At 31.7% G+C, this 16,398-nt stretch overlaps 1 protein-coding gene across 2 annotated transcripts in view; it reads right to left on the reverse strand.

Moving 5' to 3' along the window:
* Positions 1-1,705: 1,705 nt before the first annotated feature.
* Positions 1,706-16,398, reverse strand: part of LOC117167277 (protein expanded) — a 188,830-nt gene continuing 174,137 nt past the window's right edge. The window contains exons 9-15 of one of the 2 annotated variants that reach the window (XM_033352101.1): positions 15,292-15,457; positions 15,111-15,209; positions 14,059-14,349; positions 13,445-13,720; positions 11,524-13,346; positions 6,525-6,831; positions 1,706-3,267 (exon numbers count right to left, since the gene is read on the reverse strand). In XM_033352101.1, the coding sequence (XP_033207992.1) occupies positions 3,257-3,267; positions 6,525-6,831; positions 11,524-13,346; positions 13,445-13,720; positions 14,059-14,349; positions 15,111-15,209; positions 15,292-15,457 (2,973 nt within the window). In that variant the 3' untranslated portion in view covers positions 1,706-3,256. Of the gene's footprint in view, positions 3,268-5,650; positions 6,832-11,523; positions 13,347-13,444; positions 13,721-14,058; positions 14,350-15,110; positions 15,210-15,291; positions 15,458-16,398 lie in introns of those variants that run through there. The other variant, XM_033352092.1, reaches the window with a different exon arrangement.

Here is a 16,398-nt window from a genome sequence, read left to right on the forward strand (position 1 = left end):
CCAGGGTGGCCGTTTTAATAATTTAAAAAAATTCCTGTTCATTTCCTGTTTTTTTCCCGGTTCCTAAACATTTTTCAGGGTCAATGGAATTAAAAAATTCGAACTCTAAAGCTATAAGTTTTCCATTTGAAGTAATAAAAACTGAACTGCAAATCATTTTAAATAATTTTAAGCTAAAAATATTTTTTAATTAAATGATTACATTTTTGTTATAAACAGAACACTTCTTAAAATAAAAGTTAAATTATTTTCATTTTACATAGCTTCAAAATCCTTCAAATGCTTCAAAATTTTATTTCAAAATCTGGAATCATCTACATGTTGTCTTACATTTATTCAAATCTTAAATAATTTTTATAGTCTTCAGAACTTCTAAGCATCTTTTTAAATTATTCGAATTCGTCTTACATTTTTTTAAATCCTGCAAAATAAAAATATTTCCTTAAAATGTTCCAGATTCCTTTGTGAACATTTTGTAAATCTTTTTAAATCTCTTTAAATACTGTCTTAAAATTGAAGCCTTTTATGCCTCTTTAAAAGCTTCTAAATTTTTTGTTCCAAATCTGCAACCCTTCTACATATCTCTTCCACTTACTAAAATTTTTTCTAGGAAATTCAAAAATGTTACTTTTAAATTAAATTGGTTCAAATAGAAAAATTAAAATTGTAATTTTCAAACTTTAGTCTTTTGTATATTTTTGAAGATTTTATTTATAATTACTGATTTTCAATGAACAATGAAATATTTTTAACCCCTTCGTTGGCATTGACGCAACATGCGTCAAAATTTTCCGTGCCCTGTATGGCATTCACGCAAAATGCGTCAATCTTTTCTCCTATTTAACTTGCTCTGATTTTGCATTTAGATTTTACTCGGGGGTTTTTGGGGTTGCTGAATCCGAATCTGAAGTCCAAATTCGAAAATTCAAAATTGCGGATCCAATATGGTGGACGAAAATACAAAAAAATGGTTCAATTTGGATCAATCTCGCTACTTACGGGTTTTTGGTATCGTTGAATCAGAATTTAAAGTCAAAATTCGAAATTTTTAAAAATGGATATTTTTGTCCGGCTTTTTAAATTTTGACTTCACTTCCAAATTCAGCGACCCCAGAAACCCATAAGTGCCAAGATTTATCCAATTTGAGCCATTTTTTGTATTTTTGTCTGTTATATTGGAACTGCCATTTTGGATTTCCAAATTTTGACTTCATATTCGGATTCAGCGACCCCCAAAACCCCAGGATACAAATTTTCAGGATAACAAATTTTCCTTCCATTTTGGGCACATTTGTCGAATTCTCTCTGCCAACGAAGGGGTTAAATATTAAGCAATTGTTATTATTCTGAATTCAACATTTTTCAGTTTTAGACTAAAATAATATTTTTAATTTATTAAAAGCCTTTAATTATAAATATATTATTTTGAAGTTATTTTTAAATTGAAAATATAATCTGAACATTCTTCAATTTTGAACTGATTCCAAATCCAAAATTGTAGATTTCAGACGCCACAAATTTTTAATTTGTTAAGTCTTTAAAACTGCATTTTAAAATTATTCCGATGGAACAATTACACATCAAAATTAAAATTTTGTAAGTGAGATTTTTGAATTATTCAATGTGAACTGAATGATATCATAATTGAAAAAGATAAAAATTCAACTCATTATTTAAAAAACTGTAGAAATCATACTTGGACAGATTTTTGTTTTAAAAATTTGTCAAATTCTTGGTTAAAAAATAGATTCACTATCATTTTCTGGGTTTTCCCGGTCTCATAAAATTCCCGGTCATTTCCTGGTTTATCCAGTTTCCTGGTCCAACGGCCACCCTGTGCACCTGTTGAACACGATATTTTTTGTAACATGCGCAAGGAAATTTTTGGGAATTTCCGGTAAATTTATAAATTACAGACATTTTTTCAAAGAAAAGGAAATGTTTCCAGGCAACTGCAGTAATTCAAAAGTAATGTATGGTATCTCATCGCTTCGGGTTTGTCCAATCCCAATCACTGCTCACAATCATTTTGTCAAGTGTTAACTCGTAAGGCCAGTATTGAAGTCTCGATTTTAAGTTACGTTTGTCATACGGGATTCCCGCACTCTAGGAAAGTAATTTTGGCTCGAAAAGCACATGGGCAATGGCTAGAAAAATAGATTTAGCCCAAGTACGTTAGCGTTTTAGAAATGCGGAAAATCGCCATTTTTATGGATTTTATGCAAAAATACCGTGCGAGAAGCTATTCCACTCGTATGAACTTTCTCAACACTCGTGGGCCAACTCCTCACACTTGTTGCTCAATACACTATTTTTCATCTTTCTGACGTATTTTCGCAACCGTCTTTCGCCTCTTGAGCTGAGAAACTGCGTGGACCAACAGCTCTAGAAATGGGTAAACCGCAGGTGATTAAACCGAGAGCCTGGTGTATTCAGTTTTCATAACTTTTACAATACAGAATATCGAAGTTTATGATCTCGATTTTGAACAAAATTAATTTCCATAAAATGTTGATGGAATTATTTTAAAAGTTACTAAATATTTTATTTTATCTTTGTTCTATTCTTATTGAGTGAGGAACAGCGCATTTTGGTAAGATGCGGCGTCAATATTTAATTTCTTCTGCAAGTTCAAATTTAGTATGTATATTATTAGTATTGACATTTTCTTAAACATTTCATGGAAATTTGCTTGTAGAAGCACTTTAATTTTAAGAATACATAAATCAAAATTAAACTTAGCGTTTTTAACTTTCATTTCGTAAAAATTAGAAAGAACACAGTTAACCAATTTTCGACGAAAAAAAAAACAAGATTTAGATATTTTCTCGTCAGATAAAGCATATCAGGCATATTTTCTAGAATTCCTATAAAAATGTTGTATTATTTTACTGTCTTTGTCTTGGTACTCTGAATTCGAACTAGGAGATGATATTATTTAACCTAATAATTACAGTTGATGTGACACAAATAAATAAAAATTCATCATTATTATTTTAACAAACAGAGATACTACAGATTTATAATGCAAACCCTCATCTCATTGAGGAAGCGAGAATCGGTTAAAATAAATACAATAAGTTTAAAAAGTCAAGATTAATGTACTAGTTTCCTAATACGTGAATTTTACAGATACTGTCTTCTTTCTGAGTGTAAAAAATATGTAATCTAGAATTAGCGTCTAAAGCAGTCGCTGCAGATTGTCATCGATTCGCCACTAATAATATACAAGGCGTATTCCTTCTTATCAGTAGTATCAACATGAAACTAAAAAAAAAAATCATTTCACTTTTAACGACAATGTTTTTAAAAAGAAAAAACTACTGCGTGAATAAAGAATGTGTTTGGTACCATCCATCTAAAATAGGCGTATTTTCTATAAAATTCTTATCACATAAAATATTTTTTCAATAATTGCAGTAATTCAAAACAATTTCATTGTTTCTTAATATTCTTATCACGTTTTCAAATTTAGAAAAAAAAGAGTCAAATAATTAAAACCCCTCTTGGATATATTTTTATAAATACTGAAATTTACATTTGTTGTGAATGATAATCCTTTCTTCTACACTTCAATTTTTAAAACTAATTTTTAATTTTAATCTCATTAGTGAGACTTATCACTGTGTTTCACACAACCCTGTGCATCTGCCCATACATCTGATTTTAATTTGACCCCGCAACGTCCAAAGTTGATTGGTTCCTAATATACCCATCGCGGTGCTAGTTGTCCCATCACTCCCTGTTTTTGCATATAAAGCAATGGGACTATAACACTTAAAAAATTTTTTTAGCAAACAAAATGTTATTTTCATGTAAAAATGATTTAAATTCAAACAGTGTTACTCACTTAACATTTAAAAACAATTTTCCAATCATTTCTTATGAATAATAAAAATAAAATATTATTTATAAGGTAATACAATAATCCTGGGAAGAAAAACTCAAATAGTATAGAGTTTTAACTTACCAAATGAGTACTCTCAATTTTTAATATATAATGCATATAATGTATTTTAAATTAAATTGAACTAAATTCATATATTTGGAAAAAATTGTATTCAATAATCGGTGAAGAATGTAAAAAATAATTGCTCTAATGGCTCTCTTTTATCATTCGATCTTTAAAACAAAGATGTTAAAACATTAATTCTATTTGCATCTTGAACTTGTTACAATATTTATATTTGACTAAATTTTTTTTTTGTTTACTTATTTTTATATTACATATTCATAAATAAAAATGTAACTCAATTTCAATTGCATTATATTCATTATATTCAAAAGTATAAGTACTCGCTAAACTCTAAAAAGATACATTTAAAACTTATCTACCATTAAAATTTTGTTCACGAAATCATTTTGAAGATTTATTAATATAAATATTATTTATTAGGTGTTCAGAAACAAATGCTTATATTCAAGTTTTTATTCAAATTCAAATTTTATATTTAATACTTTATCAAGTTTACTGGATGACGTTTTAAATCATATTTTCCCCAGCGCCGCGCTGGAGAAAGTAGGGACTAATCAACTTAGAACTGAGCCAGTTATATTACCGAGAATATAACAGAGGAATAAGTTCTCTGCGAATTTATGAGAATTTATTTTACTTGATAGAAAATTGCATTTTTTGGCTAACTTAGGACAATTTTTTAATGTTGAAAACACATTTTAAGCCTATAATAAGCATCCGGTCCAGTATTTAAAATAGAAAACACTTTTCCAAGAAAGTATTGCTATTATTCGTTCCAGATGAATCTGAATGCGTATCATAGGTTATGTCGGCGCTGAGCCTGCTAAACATGAAACAGTTTTTAGTTGTTATACATAAAATATTTTATCATAAAATATGTACTTAGAATCTTATGTTTTTAAATTTTACACAGAACGTGAATCACCTTTTAAGCACGCGATTAAAAGAAAATCATTCAGTTCAATTTTAGAAATAAAATGAAATTTTGAGCGTAAAGCTACGATTAAAATAACATTTTACTAAATAAATACGAGGATGAAATATTTTCTACTTTATAGATATAAAACTGACTATTTAAAAAAGGATTAGCGCTTCGAATCTAATAATTGTCTTTTTTAATGCTAGTATATTTATCAAGTAATGTGAGGCAACTGAATTTTGAGGTTAGAGTTTTAGCCCAACAGTGTTAATTAATTAATAAGCTACTGTTTTGCATAATTTAAATTCCTGAATATTCCTAAACTAGAAAATAATTTATATGCAACCGTTGACATAACGTGAACAACAAAAATATTGTTAAAAATCATCAATTCTCCTAAATTCTGTCATATTCTCGGTTATATAACCTGAACTGAAATTCTCGGGAATTTAAGAAGTTCAAAAAAACCAAGGGATCGCCATCTTTTTTCAGGTGCGCAGGGCTACTTTCACATTACCAATTCAATTAATTAGCTGTAATTAGTTATGTGGTGCTAAATATGACGGTATAATGACGGCTAAATGCAATTGAGCAAACTCTATAATGAATTATGATTCAGATCACAGTTTAAATAGATATTTATGCAAATTGTGATAAAATCTTAATGAATCATGAATTGCATATTAATTTTAAAATGTTATGAAGTTACGCAGAATTTCTTAATATTTACTGCAGCGTTGACTGAAAGGTATTTCGGATATGGAACGTCGTCATGTATTACGAAATGTAGAGGCTAAGAAGTCATACTTCTATTGTTTTGCGAAAGATGGAGGTTTTAGGAATGAAGTTTAAATTGGATAGATTTCAAAGTTTAGAAAAATGTTAACTTTCTTGACACATAGGATTTCCTGTATTATTTATCAAAATTGTCAAGGTATTCAATGCCGTTTATAACCTTGATCTCTTATGACCTAAAAGTATATTCTTACGTAATCCGAATAAATTTGATATGTTAAACAAAAGAATATAGGAAAAATGGCACCTTGATTCGAAGAAGCACGGTGAATGAATGTGTATGTATAAAGCGAATTATTTCCATTAGCACTGACTTTAGTTATAATTCCGTATTCTAACTGACAACAGTCTTCCACTGCATTATTAAAACAGAGTAAAAACGTAAAAATTTGTATTTTAGACGTAATAATTTGTCAGCAAGTGTCAAAAAATATTTAAAAATCGTGAGAGCCACAAACTGTACTATACAGTGGTAATCGTCAACATAATTATCGCTATGAATGCATGTTTTATCATTACAAGAACGATTTTCTTCTAAATAAAAATTCTTTACAATGGAGTTTACCTCTTTAAAGCCCGCGGGCTATCAATACTAATTCATTTTTAACCGATAATCTTCACGGAGTCTTCTCGGTGAAAAATAGTTCAATTAAATATTTGTAAACTACGAATGAGAAGCTCTAGTAGCATCTTTTTTAACTGAAGAGGTAGTTGGCGGAATACTTCCTTTGAAGGTGCTACCCTTGATGTCGGGATGTTTATGAGTGTTGGAAGATGATTTTCTGGGTGGTTTAGGTATCTGAGGATTGGAAATGCCACTCAGAGGGTATTTACTTCTAGCAGAAGTTACTCCGTTGCTACTTCTTATGCTGGGTTTCGCGAATGTCAGAGAAGTGGCTTCACTAGGGTGTTTAGGCAAGACAAAGGCGTTTGTTTGTTTAAGTAGATTCCTATCATTACACAATGCCGATATCAAAGGCAGGTCTAGGTTTCGACTTTTCTCGCGAAGTTTTCTGAGATCCAACATTCCATCCTCTTTTTCGGCTTCATGGCCGCCGGACGCATTTAGTCGAGAATGTTTCTTTGGCGATGCCGAGATTGAGGTTGTATTAGGTGGCAGTGGCTGACTTTTGTCGAGATTCTGCAAAGAGAATTTTCAAGTTATTTCAGAATGGGATAGAAAAGTAATTTTAGCTTCTTTAGAGCATGTTTTCAAAGTATATATCGGTGAATGTTTGTCATACGAGCAACTTTATCAAAATTTTGCGGAATTTCGTTGAAAGATAGTTGATTGCATTCTGATTAAAAGTTCGACATGAATGCGATGTACTAGCCCAAGAGATTAAGTTACATATAGTGCCCAAGATACGGATATTTTTATTTGTTTTATAATTTTTTCTGCATAAAACAAATGAAAAATACCATTATTTTGTCCACTACATATAGTCTATATATTAGGGTGATTTTTTATTACTTTTTTACATTCTCATTCATGAGAGTGTAATGGAATCATCCAAATTTTCGATCTATAGTTTTTAACGGATCTTTATGTTTCGGCACTCACAGAATCCGAACATCATAAAATTTCATCGGTCTCTGTCTGTCTGTATGTCTGCCTGTCTGTATGTATGGTTACCTGAATGTTGTAGTCACGCTAACTTTTGAAGGATATGTGCAATCAAGTCAGCCTTTGATACACTTCTTAAGTTTCCCAAAATGAAGGCTAAGTTCGTTAAGCAGATGTTTCCAACCAAAATTTACAAATTTAGAGCATTTTCAAAATTTGAAAAAAATTTTGTATTCAAATTAAAAATTTTTTGTTAAAGTTTCTTATAGATAGGTAGAAGACTTGCAAATTATCTAAATAAAATTTTTAATTTCGAAGAAAATTAGAAAAGTTATGTAATTTTTAAGTTTTTAGAAATGTTCAGAAAAATAAATATTTTTCTAAAAGATTAGAGAATTTCATTTAAATTCATCACTAGATATCAAATATCTTTATAAACTATGTCAGTTAAATTTTTCGATTAGAAAAAAATTCAAAAAGTTTGAGCTTTTTCAAAATTTGAATAAAAATTTTTTATGAGTTTTAGAAATTTTTGTCAAATTTTCTGAGACAGTCAAAAAGAATTGCAAATTATCCTAATGACATTTTTAAACTCGATAAAACTTCAAAAATTTATATGCTTTCCAACATTCTGAAAATTTTCTAAAAAAGGAAAAACAAATTTTTTAATATGTTAGGAAATATCAATCCAAATTTCTACTAGATGTAAAATGAATGCTTTTCAAAATTATTATCATGAAATTTTTTAATTAGACAAAATTTCCAAAAAGTTGAATCATTTTCAAAAATATGCAATTTTGATTTTGTAAGAGATCCATAAGTTTAAAACGTTATTTTTAGTAGATTTTAAAAAGATTTACAAATTATCTTGATGAAGTTTTTAAAGTGGACACGAATTATCGAGCACGAATTGCGAGTTTCGTAATGAGAATGTAATCGTCAAAGCCGTAGGTGCTTTGAGAACCCTCTTTAAAATTTAGTTACAAATTAGGGATGTAATTCCTCAAAAGTTTAAATCACAGTTTTCGATTTAAGTTATAGTATTCACAATATTTTTAAAAAATTAGTTAAAGTGTACGCGTTAAACGTACGAATTTTAAAAAATATTTAGAGGGCGCTTAAGGCCCTTTTAAGGTAAAAAAATTCATTCTTAATTGAATTGTGGGTATTGATTTATTTTTCATTCCTAAAAGCGAATGAATTGTGTTGTTTACAATCCAATATTGTACTCAGGCTTTTTTCAGATTTTTAAATGGCATTTAAAGGTTTGCCAAAGCCATTTTATGGCAAAAAACTAATTATTAATTAAATTGACGCTATTTGTTGATTATTAATTTCTGGCGCGTGTGAATTATGTTTTTTACAATCCAATGTTCCAATCAGGCATTTTCAGATTTTTACAGTAATATTCAAAGATCAATCAAGGCCACTTTAGGGCAAAAATGGCCATTATTGATTAAATTGACGCTATTTATTATTTATTTTTCAGCGTTTGATAACTGTTTGTCATACTAATTGAAGGACGCCCAAGGTTATTTCGCAGAAATATAATATAATGTCAATTTAATTAATAATGAGCTTTTTTGCCCTAAAATGACCTTGAGCGACCTCTAAAAATATTTTTTTTTATGCCAAGCAAATAAGAAGGTATTTTAGCGACAAAAGAAACCATTTTTAAAGGTACCAAGTTGAATTTAAAAAAAAAACCAAAAAATCCCCCTGACACATCACGTCTGGTTTCAGGATAGTATCAAGATAAATCCATGAAAGATATCAACAGTTACATTTTTTATTATTTATTTTGATCTGTTTGACGTAGATCCAATGTAACCTGCAAATTTTTTGATCAAATGTTTGTGAGGATCACTGCTTTCACTTATGTGTGAACAGCTCCATGCATCGATTTTACTTTTTTTGATATTCTTAGCATCCGGCCGATTAACTAATCCAAAAGTTGGCGCTCCAATCAGAAAGGCTGACATTTGTATTGTGTTGTATTTGCGAAGTTTACAAATAATTAAATAAATGAGTTTTATCTGAGAAATTCATAAAAAGAAGTCAAAGAACCTGTGGTTAGTGAAGATTCTATACTTTATATTAAATGGGTACCAAATAATAAGTGTGTAAATAGTCTCTTGGAACTCAGGCTATGGCAATAATGAAGAAAATAATCACTTTATTGTTTAACAATTTTTTATTTAGAGTGAAATTGTTTTTTTTTTATAAATAATAGTTGAATACATATTCATTTAGGATAAATGCAAGTAAGTTTAAAAGATATTTGGAATTTTAGTATTCAAACATAATTTTAAGCTTGAAAAGAAATTAAAAAATTATCAAAACAAAAAATTAGGCATTTTAAAGATTTCAAAATAAAATTTTTGAGTTTTAACGATTTTAAAAAGTTTGAAGATAATAAAAACGATTTTTTTAAAGATTTATAGAAAAAATTTTTATGACTTTTTATTTTTAAAAAATAACTTCAACAGAATATTAAAAAATATTCCTAAAGACATCCACAATAATTTAAAAATTATTTGAGAAATTTTAAATAATTTTTGTAAATTTTCCAGAATTTTATGAAAGTGATTTCAAATCGTAGATTTCAATTATTTATTTCTTAAGGTCCAATCGTAAATCGAAAATCAATTATGAGCCAAAAAAACATTTTCTTCGAAACTCAGATATTTATCATACTATTATATCATCGTTCATTACGTATTCTTCATGTATTTCAGAAACTGTCAATTTCTGTTCGTCCGTCCTAACCTACCATCATCAACTCAGGTAACAAAGTATTTTAATCTACGTAATTATTCATCATATTTTTTTCAGACTAAAATTACTAATCTTTAATATAATTATTTAGGTTAAGAACCTTTGAAAAGGGTACGCATGTGTACCGAAACATAAGGAGGATTGAAAGGAGTTTTTCTATTTAATAAATATCTGAGTTTCGAAGAAAATGTTTTTTTGGCTTATAATTTATTTTTGATTTACGATTGGACCGTAAGACATAAATAATTGAAATCTACGATTTGATATCAATAAATATCAACGTTCGAAGAAAAGATTGATTTGTTTCATCAAATCACTTTACAATTTTATGAAAGTGTTGGAAAAAATTAGAATCATTTGAAAAAACGCTTCCAATTTTTAAAGGGATTTAAAAAATAATATAAAATTTGAGTACATTCTAAAAAATTAAAAAGAAAATGTAAATTTTTCAACATTTTGAAATAAACTTTTTAAGCTTTTTAAGGTTTTTGAGAGCTTTGAAGATGATACACATTTTTTTCAAGATTCCTGGAAAAACTTGAAATGATTTTTTATTTAAATAATAATTCTAAGAGAATATTTCAAATAGATTTGAAACAAATTTCTGATGTATGAATAACAATTGAAAAATTATGAAATTGTAAAGACCTAAAATTAAAATAATTTTACTTCTAATTTAAAAAGTGATCAGTTAAAAGATGTAATCTCTCAATTTTTAGTGTTTCTCACTAAAAATTGTACAAAAAGATATAATTATGATCATCTATAACTTTGTTCATTCCTTCTTCAATTCACATAATTGAAAAAAGTAGCGTGGACTTATATTTTTTGTTTAATCTTTGAATTATACAATTTATAAAAATTTAACAATAAATTATTTATTAATCATTTAAATTAAAAACATTTTTGGCTTTAATTTTAAAAGAATTCCACTTCAAGTGTTTCAATTTGCAGTTTGGTTTTTATAATTTTAAATAAAAAAATATTAGCTTCTAGAGTTCGAAACTTTGTTTGTAAACCTGAAAAAAACGGAAAATAATCGCAAATTTTTTTCTTTGACTAAAACGGTAACCTTTAAATAATAATAAAAAATTATTATATTATTAATTATTTTATTTCAATTATAATTATTTGTTTGAATAAATATTAATAACTGAGGATTTACACATTTAAACCATTCATGAATTTGACAAAATTTGTATAGAAGTAACAATTCTATATAATTTAGAACAATTACAAACTTTTTAATTCTAACCGTTATTTAATCAAAATACAAAATACAAATGTCAATCGTCTTGATCGGAGCGCCAACTGTCGGATTCGTTCACTGGCCCGGATGTTTAGAAAATCTACTACATACACCTACATGGAGCTGCTTATAAGAAACTCTGCAGGACGTCCTACTATTTCAACTATTAAGAATTCGACTATCGAAAGATTTTACTATACTGAAATTGGTAGCTAAAAAAAAAAATAATTTTTGCATACCTGTATTTCATATGGAGGCGGTGGAGGTGGAGGTGGCAATCGCCGATGCTTAGTTTGAGGCAAAGACTGCATCTTGCTACTCAATGGAACATCGAATGACTTTAAGATATTTTCATCGCTCCTTGCGCGCGAGAAGTTCTGCACGGAATTCGGATGCGCTGGTGCTGGCGGTTCTCTCCTCAGACTGTGACTTCCACCTGAAGAATATGTTGCACCACTATACAGTGAACTTGTACTAGCCGCATAGTGACTGCTCATATTTCCGTGGACCAAGAAATTGCTGGAACTATTATCGCTATTGCTGAGATTTTGATTTGACGCGTATTTAGAGGAGGAAGAATACGAAGAACCAGGTAAGTAGGGCGTGCTGCGGTAGACAACCGAAGTTTTGTTATTTAAGGATGGATAAGGAGGAGGGGGATAAGCAGCCATAGCAGCCATCAGCGATCCTTGCTTCGCGTCGATGTACTCTTGCTTGGAAACTGCAGGATCCTTTAGCGGGAACATAACGTAATCGACGTCGGAGTAGAGTTGTTGCTTGTACTGCTCGAGCTGAGCTCGGGCAACCTGGCTAGAGTAAACGGTTCCGAGACTTGGCGGTGGTGGCGGCGGTTGACGAGGATGGACCATTGGCGGTGGAGGCGGTGGTGTCAAGTACGGCAGTAAAACAGGAGCCCCGCGAGAAGCATGCACGTCGAGATAGTTATTTGGTCCGACAACTAGAGCCGCGACTGGTGCATGCACGGGAGTCGGTTTCATTTTGTCTCCCGGATATGTCGGCGGTTGTATCCTCGGTGGAGGTTTTGGCGCTATATTTGATGAAGGTTCACTGCACGCCAACATTGTTATAGCTTTATCTCGAGCGACGACAGTCTGTGCCAAAGCTGAAGTAAGTGACAGATTTGTTCTGCTAGCGGCGCCATCCTCAACGGTGTTGGAAAAAAGCGATGACATTGTCTCCCTTCGCGACTCCGGAATTTCCGGGTAAGGTGGTGGTGGCGGTGGTTCTCTAGGAGTGACAGCATCATTCCTTGGAGGAGTCGGCGGTGGCATCTTAATTCGTTCTCTAGGCGAAGCGTAAGGCGGAGGCGATGGTGGATCCGCTCTTCTCGGCGGCAGGGTTATGAAATCACCCCTAACAGCATTATAAGGTGGAGGAGGTGGTGGTTCTCTCACTGATCCAGAAACTTTCGGTCTAGGGGAATTTATAGTAGCATAGTCAATGTGGGTAACAGGATAAGGAGGGGGAGGAGGTAACTGTCTATCGCTGTCAGTTCTCGGCGGTGGTGGTGGTGGAGGCATTGTCACATAATCGCAATCTGAATCCATTGAATTACTGATAGTTTTTCTTGGTGGATAACGACCTACAATCAAATCCGAAAGCTCGTCTGCTGAAAGCAACGGTCCAGCGCCGGGAGGATCACTTCCATCTCCTCTAAAACTCCCGGCGCTGAGAATACTGTTACTTCGAGACCTAGAGTCTTCCTCAAGTTGTTCATCGAGGGAGCCAGTCATTCGAGACACGTCGCCATCCTCATCGCCTTTGCAAATACTATAGATCGGTTCTGAATCTTCGACACCGCCTTCTTCCGTGTAGATGTCACTAGTTTCTGATCTTAAACCGCTGTGGATAGTGTAAAATCCAGAAGTGACGGACGCCTCGTCCGTCGTGGACTGAACAGAACTCAAAGCGCAAATATCGCTAGCAACTAACGATTCGTTGGCGTCACCGCCCGGAGAATAAAGGTCAGGAATTGTCTCATCTTGCATTTCACTGCTCCTTAACGTGTAGACGCCACTTGTTTCACTTGCTATATCAGTTCCTAAATGCAATAATATTATTATTGTAGTTTTTATTTACTAAATTTCTAAAGTAACATTCTGCATAATGGAAATAAAATCGTATACTCTCTTTACAAACCTGCATATTTTCCACCTTTTTTACATCTGTCATAAATCACACCCGGAAAACTAGCAGTTTCTGTAGAAACAGCAGAGTTTTGGGCGGTATGCGAGTATCCAAGTTCCAAGCTGGAGGTGGCCGATGTTCGTCGAATTCGTGTTGGACCGCTTGGAGGTGCACTAACTACAACAACTGTACTACAGCTGCTACTGCACTGCGATCCTTCAGTAGCGACTGCAGTTGTCGTTATCCGCAAAGTCGCGGAAATAGGAGAAGTATTCGTACCGTCAATTTCTGAAAACAAAACACTAATTATATTACGCTTCTTTAAGACAGTGAGAGATGACATTTCCAAATTGAGGATGTTATATCTGATTAACCGAAAATCGTGGAACAAACTATCAGGTGGTAGCTTAAGGCAAGATTTTGTCATAGCAAGTGAAATCACCAATATATTTCCTCAAGCAAACGCTGAACTTATTGTTAACAAAAATGTCGAGAAAAATCGAATGACTACCTTCACTACAAGACTGAGATTGGTCAGATTAAGGTATACTATTTTTATCGAATAACTTGATTGCACTGAAAAAAATAATTGTATCAGTTTATCTCCTTTGTAAAGTGCAACTGACCATCGACCGTAGAAACTGGTGAAGAAGGCCTGGAATGACTTGCATCGATGCCATTTTGTGAATTCAGGTTGTGTCCAGGAGGTTCGGTAAGATGAGGTAAACATTCAGTGGATGCTGGCGCTGTGTCCGGTTCATCTTCACTGTGAACACGATCGCTTACTATGCCGGACGTTGTGTTGGAAGAAGTGGTGGAGATTACGGATATCCTCTGATCTCCACGTGTACCACGGGCAGTCATATTCAACTTGCACCGTGCAGGATACATATAGCAATCCCTCAGCACCTTTCGCTCTGTAATCAGATCGATGAAGTATTGAAGTAAATATATTTCATTACGACAGAATATTACTGTAAGCCGGAAGCCAGTACCAAACATTTGCACATGTATTTTATAATACTTTTTGTAAAAAGTGCATAAAAGATTCTCATTTTTCTGCACGTAAAGTATGACAAAAGCGCTCTCTATTGTTTAAAAAGAATGAGGACAAGTAACTAGTTTGTCAAAAATAAACTATAGCCAATTAACGCATGTATGGTAATTTTGTCTTTTGCATTTTCGGCATAATATGCAAAAGGGCGCTCAGTGAGAACAAACTTTATTTTTCGTTTCAAACTTGCGAAACTTTTGATAGGAATCATCTAGAGCAATGGAATTTTTTTGAATTATAGATGAATGCTTACAGAATATAGGAAAAATATAAAGAAGGCGAAAAAACGTTAACCTTGAAAATCAAGGTTGAAATTGACATATTTTAACAATATTTTAGACTATAGATTACCAAGAGTCTTCGGTTGTAACACTTTATGTCAAACAAATTTCTTTTAATGGAATTTTACGTGCTGATTCCAAATAAGGCCTGCAAATTAACCTAAAACTTCATGGTTCTGAGATCAACTTTTACAAGCTAAAAAATGATTATTTTCGATCCGCAAAAATCAACTACAACTATCAACTAATCAACTACAATTTATATTTATTTATGCTAAGCAGGTATATATGTAGATAAAATATGCTTCTTTAACGACTTAACCACGTTGGAAATATCACTCACCAAAAACTTTGTAGCCCTGCCCAAAAACGAAAGCAGAATATTGAATTCTTTCGATACGCCCTAATGTACAAGCACGAATTTGCACTTTTTGTGCACGAGCTATAAAAATTGTTTTAAAGAGTCCTTCCATAGTAATGTAAAATTTCAAAACCTTAGAAGTTTTAAAATTGTCAGTTCGTACCTTCTTCCTCTCTTCTCCTAGCCTCGTTAAGTCGAGGTGCTATGGCCATTGAAAACTGGTGGGTGTCCCTACAGAGACCCAGGAGAAGCTTGCTCTTGTCATCGCATCCGCTGTAGAGAGTAAGCTTATCCGGCTGATCGACCGCACGAATCTCGAATTTTTTGCGCTGAAAAAGCAACAAGTTAATGGGCGAAGCCTCGTTACATGGTCCCTGAATATTTTCTTACATGCTTACAAGCAAAAAAATATAAAAAAAATCATTTCATCATGTCTCTTAAATGATAATAAGGATAATGAAAAACCAGGAAAAAAGTGAATGAAATACACCGATTAAAAGTACGAAACAGGGAGACAGATGAACCAAAAGAAAAAAATACACAGTTAAAAATTACTGTTGGTTCTTTACAATAAATATACTGGAAGTTTATGTATGAAACGTAATATAGCGTGATATTGTAGCTCTCAAATACTTTTATTGTATGTTATTGCAGAAAAAAGTTAAAAAATAAATAAAGATAGCTAGCAGCGATAATTCAACCCCACCAGCCTAAGTGGTAAGTCGGATGCGATACGCACTAGACTAGCAAGGTACAATTCTCAGTTTACTAAAATAGATTGTCACTCATCTGTTAGACTTTCAACTTGTATAACCTTGTAAAAGTGTGGTCAAATCTCAAACATTCTTAACAGTTTAGGAAATTAAGTAAATACGTCACAAAGAAACAAACGATCTGCAATTAATGATTTTATAGAATATATTTTTTTAATTGATAAAAAAGAGGTAGTGGATGCAGTTTTTGTTGATTTACAAAAAGCCTTTGATACAGCGAGTCATAACATACTTATTGAAAAATCTAAATATTTGGTATCAAAGATAAAGTTATAGAATTCATAAGATCTTATTTTAAAAGTAAAACACCCATACATAAACAATAGAAAAATAGAGGAACTCGAAGTAAAATCAGGTGTCCCTTAAGATTTAGCATTTGATCAACTCTTATATGATACGAGCGTAGTTCAATAAGTCCTTAGAATGAAGTATAAAAACAATTTTTTTTGGGTAAATTTTTTTTTATTTTTCAACATAATCTCCTTGGAGCTCTATAC

Source organism: Belonocnema kinseyi, chromosome 1 (assembly GCF_010883055.1).
Source record: "Belonocnema kinseyi isolate 2016_QV_RU_SX_M_011 chromosome 1, B_treatae_v1, whole genome shotgun sequence".
Classification (NCBI taxonomy): domain Eukaryota; kingdom Metazoa; phylum Arthropoda; class Insecta; order Hymenoptera; family Cynipidae; genus Belonocnema; species Belonocnema kinseyi.